Source organism: Gekko japonicus, unplaced genomic scaffold (assembly GCF_001447785.1).
Source record: "Gekko japonicus isolate JY-2015 unplaced genomic scaffold, Gekko_japonicus_V1.1 scaffold1288, whole genome shotgun sequence".
NCBI classification, from domain to species: domain Eukaryota; kingdom Metazoa; phylum Chordata; class Lepidosauria; order Squamata; family Gekkonidae; genus Gekko; species Gekko japonicus.
In genome coordinates this window covers 410705-419454 of record NW_015163127.1, presented here as the reverse complement: position 1 = coordinate 419454, position 8750 = coordinate 410705, and the positions used below count along the sequence as shown (strand labels likewise).

Genomic DNA, 8750 nt, shown 5'->3' with positions numbered 1-8750 from the left:
CATGGGTTCTGATTTTGACTTTACTGGCTTTCTTTTTAACTTTGGTGCTCTGGAGAGGTGGTTAAGATCACTACAAAATCTATTGCTAGCTATTGGACTATTGCACATTTAGGATTCTCAGAAGTTCATATGAGAAACTGTTTTATATAACCAAGCTCTTCCTCAATTTGAATGGCAGTTGTGATAGCCTTCTGCCACACCCCCACAAACGTAAAGAGAAGTGCTACTATTGCACATTTAGGATTCTCAGAAGTACATATGAGAAACTGTTTTGTATAACCAAGCTCTTCCTCAATTTGACTGGCAGTTGTTGTGATAGCCTTCTGCCATACCCCCACAAACGTAAAGGGAAGTGCTTAGTTGCATTTTGGGCTGCTGTCCAAATATGATTCACTATGTGATAACCAACACAAGAAACCAAAAGTTTCTTGTGTATATACGTGGTCTTCACCATTGGTAGAGTTCACTATCTATCCCTTATGACCTCAGGCTCTCCCCATCCCCAAAATTTCTGTGTGCATGGGAAGCTGTGCCCTCTTTGAGAATATAAATGTATAAATTTTGACGTCTGTTTCATAACAGTTGTGAATGGAGAAACAATTTTTAAACTTTCCCCCGATATGAGATATCTAAGTGGCTGCCAAAGATACAGGAGGGAGAGAAATCATAAACTGTCTTTACAGTCACTCTAGCAATCTTAGCTTCTCCACTTGTCTGTTGTGTATTATCTAGTTACGCAAGAAGAGATGTCCTTCCTCTTGGAAAGTTCACAATAAACTTAAGCGGCTGTCCAAGAAATAGTGTCTTCACCGAGCACATATACCGTATTATTCAGCAACTTGTTCCTGCCGTAAGAATGTCATTTATATTCTTTGTGGAATATCTGATTGTTCAGTAGCTTGACAGTAGGGGTGTTCGGAAATGAGTCATTTGTGCAAGTTTGCAGCTGTGTTTTAATTGCTGTGATCGTTTGGTTATGTCTGTAGACTGGCTCTGAAGGAAAAACATTTTAAGAAACGTGTTGGCTTGTGATAAAATATGGTACTCTGGTGTTTGTATGTGTGAATCAGTGTTTATTAAAATTTAGCCAGCTGCTGCTGGACATTTAGCGTATTTAGATGAATAATATAAGGCCCCAAGATGCTCATGGAAACAGCATATGTGGGCTGTTAGCCCTCCATTAACTTGATCTGTGGCCCACTATAATTGTAATAATTGCATCTCCTAATTCATGGTGGTAGACAGCACCTCTTGGCAGAAGGCAGCTGTATGAGGAATGCTTTTTTTTTGGAACAGAGATTGTCCTCTTCAGTATTATTCCATATAGTACAAGAATATGAGTTGTGGTTGTGGGCGACAGAACAGAAATGTTTTTAGGATTTACAGTGCACTCCTGTGCACAATTGCTCCAATCAAAAGGCATTGAATATAGTGGGTTTAGACTGGAGTAATGATCCATAGGATAGTACTGTTAGTCTTTTAAAACCAGTAGACAAAACAACCCCTCTTAATCTTGGAATTACATGGTCATTAAGCTATTTTAAAATGTTTACTAATAAAACATAAATCTCTAAATGTATGGGGGTATTAACACTTGCATTGCCATTATAACTGTGATTCTGGTTGCCCTTGCTTTCTTTTGGACTTCAGCTTCGTATCCATGTTGCAGCTCTATTTCTTGTTTAATAAAGTATGGTAGCCCGGATCGCATGAAGGGTGGGCACTTCTAGGGCTGAGAACTCAGACGCTTACTTTCATTTCTCTTGGCAGTCCTACCGCCTGCAAATGACCATAGAGAACATGAACTGCTTACAGCTTAAGCCTCATAAGGATTACACAGCTAATCGCTTAGTCAGTGGAGTACTACAACTGGCAAGCCACACTTCTCTTGTCATAGATGAAACTCTGCTTGAGCAAGGACAGCTTGACACACGAGGTTGGTACTGGAGTGTTTTCCCAGCATTGTGCCAATGCATGGTTTTATATTAGAAATATGTTAGAAACTGAATCATTGCATTTAGGAAGTATGATGAAGAAGAGAAGAGATTGGATTTATACCCCCACCCTTCACTACCCAAGGGAGTCTCAGAGTGGCTTACAAACTCCTTTCCCTTCCCCTCCCCACAACAGACACCCTGTGAGGTAGGTGGGGCTGAGAGAGCTCTGACAGAAACTGCTCTTTTTCAAGAACAGCTCTGATCAGAACTACGGCTTGCCTCAGGTCATCCAGCAGGTGCAAGTGGACGAGCGAGGAATCAAATCCAATTCTCCCAGATTAGAGTCCGCGCACTTAAGCACTACACCAAATTGGCTCTGATGATGGTTATTACTGCTGCAGAGTTATCTCGCTGTTGACCTGTGTCTGGGGGCAGCCCCAGCACACTCAGTCATACCTTGGGAGCCACTTGGAAGCCATGAGGGATGAGAAAGGAGCTGACACCTATGGGGGGTTTGCAGCTGCTCCTGGCCTTTCAGCCCTGACAGCAGGGATCAGGGAGGCTGACAACTGATGGGTGAGCACCTTTGCCCTGGACTGGCCGAGGCAGTGGTTGAGCCTGAAGGTTGGCCACTCCTCCTTCAGGCCACAAGAGTAGTGGTGGCGGGGACAGTCCTGGCGCTGCCCTCATTAGAGGCCCTGACATCTGCCAGGTGTAAGATTGTCTTCTGCGCTCTCTGGCCAGCTATAGCTGTGAGTGAGACAGCTGGGAGGTGGATAGCCTGGATGTGCTCAACCTCTGCCCTCTTTAGAGTGACACCTGCCAGGACCCTCTGAGGGAGAGGTGCTGAAGGGTGTATAGACCCCACTCCCACAGCCAAGACCCCTGTGCTTCACAACCTGCTTGCTTTGCCTCTGAGTGTATTGATTTAATTGACTTTTGTGTCTGACTGGCTGCAGCCTGTAACTTGGGACAGACACCTGATCTCTCACTCTGACACATCTTTATTTTTGGTTTCTTTTGTCCCATTCCTTTTGAAAACAAAACTCACTTTGCTCACCTTCCAATTGGTATTGTCCTTATCTCCTTTTTTAATCTCTTAACTTTTTTTGCCCTTATTTCCTCTATTTATACATTTTGTAAAACGAGTATACTTGTTTTACAAAATGTGTAATTATGCAGTTAGTAGTAGCAAAGAAGATTTGTTAATTGCTCTGTTTTTGTAAAACATCTGTGTTCCACAGTCCATAAGAAAGGAAATCCCCAAGTCAGCGACCGTCATCCTTTGCAGTCCTTGGAAGAACTGCTCAAGGTCTCGGTGCAACCAGAGCAGCAGTAGACTGACCACTTAGATCACAAGGAATGTTCCCAGGGGGCCAGAGTTGTAAAGTAGACATGATTAGTTAACTCAGTCTTGGAACAGAAAACTTGACAGCTTTTCATTTAAATCCATTTCTTGAATATATTTATTGGGGGGGGGGGTTAAACTCACTAAATTAGAGAATAACACTTCTGTTTGATCCTGATATGTTTCTTGGTTCAAAATAGTTATTTAACAAATTAAAAATAAAGATGTGCTTTTGATATGAAGCTTCATTGAGAGCGTTCTTGCGGTGGTAACCGTTTTTGCAGCTCCCGTACGATCGTCAGGGGTATCTGAACTTTTCTGCCAGTGGATTTTGCGGTCTTGTCGTCTTGTCATAAAGTAACATTGCTACACTGTTTTTGTCCTCACACTTGTAGTGTGGAAAAAGTGGTGTAACAAAAGCTCTGATCTACTCTACTCCCCACCCACTACTCTTATTACTCAGCACTCTCAAGCAGAGGGGGTACACAGGAGCAGCATAGAGGAAAGAACATGAAAGATCCCTCATTGCTAGCTGATAACACCATTCTTCCTTTCTCCAGGGCATTGTAAAAGAATGCTAAGGTACTGTATGTCCATTTTAAATAGATGTTTGTAGGTACAGTACAGAGTAGCAGTTCTGCCTGGTGCCTTCTCGCCACTGCAGTTGTGTTGTTCCTTTCCAGGATGGAGAAGTGTATTGCAATGTATTCTTCAGACCAAAGGAAAGACACACTGAGATTAAAATTGACAGGTGCTTTCTCTCACTGTCCTTGAATTTTGTGTGCAGCTGTCTCTTCCAGCTGGAGAAGGCTGCTGCAATAGCACCTAATCATCTAGCAAATGAACACTACCACATTTTGACAGGCACAAATGCCTCAGTGCTCTTTTCAGCTGAATAGAAGTGGGATAAGAATGAATGAGCCCTGACCTGGACAGCTCAGGATAGCCCAGTCTTGTCAGAACTTGCACACTAAGCACTTGTGGGGGAGACCACCAAGGAAGTCTAGGGTTGCTACACAGAGGCAGGCCATGGACAACCACCTCGATAGATACCTTGCCTTGAGAACCCTGTGGGATCACCCTAAGTTGTCTGTGACTTGACAGCAGTTTCCACCACCAAGAATGGATGAAGAGGGACAGTGAGCTTGCTTGGAAGAAGAACTTCAGCCCAGAGAAATTGGAACTGTAGCCTTTCACTAAATGTTGGCACTTTTCCTAACATGACGAAAGAATAATTCCTGAACTTGAAAAGCTGCACATTTCTAATTTAAATTAGTACATTGCTACTTAAAGGTTAAAGAAACAAATAAGAACACCAGGAATTCATAAGTGACATTAAAGTTTTGTAGAGGTGGCAAAAGACACCTTTTTATTTTTTTGGTGATCCACATGGAAGTACACTAAGAACATAGCATTTGTTACATACTTGTACAGGATGCTGGTGGAGAAAAGAGTACAAAAATGATGTGTCTTTGTTTATTTAGAATGTCGCTTTCCAGTGTGCACCAATGTTCCCTCTAAGCTGTGGAGTCCTGTGAGCAGAAATTCTACTTTGTGAGCGACTGGCATTAAAGTTGTGAGCAGATAGTTTGGCTGCTGCATAAAATTAGTTTGCTCTGGAGCCATCTTTCCTGAGCTAAGACAAAAATGTGTGAGCTGGAGGCTAAAAAACGGTGAGCTAGCTCACACTAACTCAGCTTAGAGGGAACACTGGTGTGCACTCTTATTGGGACAAATCCTAGATTAGGCTTGACATCATGCAGGAGTACTTCTGCTGAAGCAGCAGCTTTGTCTTCCTGCCAAAATGCCAATACATTCTGCAGAGTAGCTGCTCCTGCCAGATGTTTAAAATACTGTTTTGTTTCAAGTCTGTTTACTTTGCATCCAAACAGAGGATTTGTTCTGTTGTATTCCTAGGTGTGCACAATGTGACAGCCCTCGGCCATCTGATAACTTGGCAGAAGGTGGATTATGACTTCAGTTACCACCAGATGGAATTCCCATGCAACATTAATGTCCTCATCACTTCGGAGGGCAGATCGCTTCTACCGGTATGGCCGTGCTTGTTTGAAGCGAGCCTCACCTATGTGTGTTAGCTTCTAAGGAAGAGAGAAATGTACCATTCCAAAGACAGGCCAGCTAGCTGTGTGCTGCACTGAGCTGTTAGCTAAAACAAGGGTAGCGACAAACCATACTCTGGAAGAACTCTACTTTTTCAAGGCTGATACAAAATGGATAGTTTTTCTAACATTTTTGTGTGTCATTAAAATTAAAAAGGTGGGACTGAAAATGGTGAACTGAGAAGTGACGCTATGCAATTTCTTTCTTCAGTCGGACTGTCAGGTCCACCTACAGCCACAGCTCATTCCCCCCAACATGGAAGAACATATGAACAGTCTGCTTACAGCAGTGCTGCCATCCATCCTGAACAAGTTCCGCATTTACCTGAGCCTGCTGAGACTGCTGGATTATAGTATATCTGATGAAGTTACCAAGGTACATGTGCAAGATTTTGGGGATTAAATTGCTCTGTTTAGATTACTGCATTTCCCCCCCCCCCCAAAGATGAGTGATAGGACAGGTTTGGAATATGGCAGTTTGTATTCCAGACTTTCTCATTGTGCATTGGATTTAGAACACTCCAAATGTGGATGTGATTGCCACTCCATTGGTGTAAAGGAGCGTTTATGCCTCATCCTATGTCTCACTCTTCATCAGAGGAAGATGTAAGGGATGCTTAAAATCTGATTACCATCCTACATGGGTCCTTGCTGAAGGGAATCTGGGAAAAGAAGGTGCCTTAGTGTCTCTGCCAAAAATAATTTCAACCGAAGCAAAGGTGTCCAACCATTTGTGCCAGGTGGACGGCCATGTTGGTCTGAAGCAGTCGAACAAATTTTGAGTCAAGTGGCACCTTTAAGCCTCACAGAGGAGGCAGATGTCCAGGTAATGGCCCTACCGATCTTGTCCCTGGAGTGTTGGTAGAGAAACGCAGATGAGGTGACAGCTCCCCTAGTGAGTGAGAGATGTTACATCTCCTTGACAGTGAATATACCTTTATCAATCTCTGTATAGTGCTATTTGGTACCTTCTTCCTATGGAGGAAGGAAGAAAGGGTATAAATAGGGAATCTGAAATGCATAGGACTGCTTCCTGGCTGAGAGACTCCTTTAGTGTCTTGTGCACATCTAATTTGTGCCACTTGTTTTCACAGGGGAAAACTGACATGAGGCAAAAGATAGTATCTTTTGGTTTCTATGGAGCAGTGTGTCTGTGATTGGATTGAAAGTGTAGCTAGTTCTGAGGTCCACCATGCTTGTGAAGGATACACAATTCCTTCCCAGCTGCCGTGTTCTTACACTTTTCTAGCCGAGTTAATGGGCACAAGGAAAACTATCTTGAGTTAAAAGATTCTAAATGGAGAGGTTTGAAGGGCTTCTTCTGTTGGAACTTGACTAGCTTGTGCAGGTCCCAGGTAGGGAGGCTGTGGATTACCAGTGGTTTGAGCAGGGCAGCTGCCCTGAGGAAGCACTGGAAACTTTTTTTCTGCCCACCGCTGTGGTTGGTCATGCAAGTTGTCTCTGAAATAATAGTAAAATAAAAATCCTGTTCAGAGCAGATGCACAGGAAGCCATGCACCTCTTTTGCCCCCGTAGAAGAGAAGGCGATTTTTCTGATGGCACCAATTAAGAAACATTTGCCATGTTGCCGTATAAATCTAACTGGTTGAAGCTTGGGGAGGATTGGCTCTGGACTGAAAATTGGCTTTTTGCTGAATGGAGTAAAACCCAGCTATGAATGTGTTGGGACATTCTGTTGGCCCCGTCCTAGCTGTTATGGAAGCTGTCTTGTTTTTAAGGGGCCTCAGGGTCTCTCTCTGCCATTTTATGGATAGAAACTTATGTTCTTTCAGTAGGTTTGTTAGCACTGTATTCATTCCCACCTAGAAGAGAACAGCTAAAAATTCAACACCAGATGCCTATTTTGGGGATTGATTTGAGGAGGAGGAGTATATTGGATTTATACCCCACCCTTCACGACCCACAGGTGTCTCAGAGCGGCTTACAGATCCCCTCACTAATAATACTGCTTTTGATGTTATTTGGTGTGTGGTTCTAACGTAGATCTAAAGCTTATACTTACATAGTATAGTTTAATTAATTGCATTTAATCAAAACAATTTCTCACAGGCAGTAGAAGATGACTTTGTGGAAATGCGTAAAAATGACCCTGAGAGTATCACAGCTGATGACCTCCATAGAACTCTGCTCATAGCAAGGTGAGGAGCCTCGTGGCTTTTAACTTCTGAAGTTTCACCTATCCCAGAGCTCATAGTCTTTGAAATAGCCCACAGAGAGTGTATTGAGTATTTTTCTTTTTTTAACATTTTGTACCCAATGTCAAGATGTAGTACTGAACGGCAAAGTTCTAATGGTTTAGACCAAGCATGCTTGAGAAATGCTGTCCCATTTGAGCCCCCTTGTTCCATGAAGCAACCCAGGAGAATTTGTAATGTAAAACTTTAATAGAGATTTTTCTTTGACATCACCATCACCATTGTGGAATGCCCTGCTCCAGGTTAAATCTGGCTGTTAAATGTTGAAGATTATTTCCAATTGCCCACAAACCTAGAAGTTGCCAAAGCTGGAATGTTGGGTGTTTGGAAATTAAATGGATGCATTAGTTCTGAACGTAGGATTCTACTGTTTGTCAGTTAAACTACTTGAAGGGTCATCTGTAAGCAAGTTGCACAGTAAGCTACAAGTGTCATAGTACAGATTTAACTGTGCTCTTGTGTTAAGTATCTCTTAACCATGCTTGTTGCATACAGGTTCCTTTCACTCAGTGCTGGACAGACAACATTGTCAAGAGAGCGGTGGCTAAGAGCAAAGCAATTGGAGGCACTACGTAAAGCCAGATTGCAGCAGCAGAAGTCTGTCAATGGAAATGAACTCTAAAGTTACACTAGCTACTGTACTTATGTGACTTCAAGCATTGCCTAATCTGTGTGGAGCTAGCACTAAAGGAGCTTTTGTTTATATTGGATTTTGTAGATAATTTGTACCTGAAAATTATGGCTGTTCTCTTTCAGCTTGAACACGCTTTAGGTGTTCAATGGGTTAATACATATAAAATTTTGGGCTTGTTTTGTAACTGAGAACTAGTAACTATGAAAAGTGTTTGATATTAAATTTTACTACAAAACTACTACTTCCATGACTAAAGAAACAATATTATTGTTTTTGTTGGATTGTGCCTGATCCATTCTGGGCTTTTTGCAGGCATACATATGCATCATTTACTATAGCTTCGTAATTGGATTGAGTTTAAATGCAGTGAAACAAAACAGGAGAAAATTACTGCAAGGGGCTTCAAGTTATCTCCCTCCCCAAAAGCCCTGATGATGGCAACTAAATTGCAAATATCTTTTGTAACTGTTCTGTGTGAGCCTAAAATCTCTCATG

The 8750-nt window shown here is 42.4% G+C and overlaps 1 protein-coding gene across 1 annotated transcript in view; it reads left to right on the top strand.

Annotated features, from left to right (window-relative positions):
* MCMBP (minichromosome maintenance complex binding protein) overlaps positions 1-8425 on the top strand; it is a 34003-nt gene extending 25578 nt beyond the window's left edge. Inside the window, exons 11-16 of the mRNA XM_015406919.1 lie at positions 733-850; positions 1771-1936; positions 5203-5336; positions 5617-5781; positions 7476-7564; positions 8117-8425. Of these exons, the coding sequence (XP_015262405.1) occupies positions 733-850; positions 1771-1936; positions 5203-5336; positions 5617-5781; positions 7476-7564; positions 8117-8243 (799 nt within the window). The 3' untranslated portion in view covers positions 8244-8425. The remainder of the gene's footprint in view (positions 1-732; positions 851-1770; positions 1937-5202; positions 5337-5616; positions 5782-7475; positions 7565-8116) is intronic.
* Positions 8426-8750: the final 325 nt, after the last annotated feature.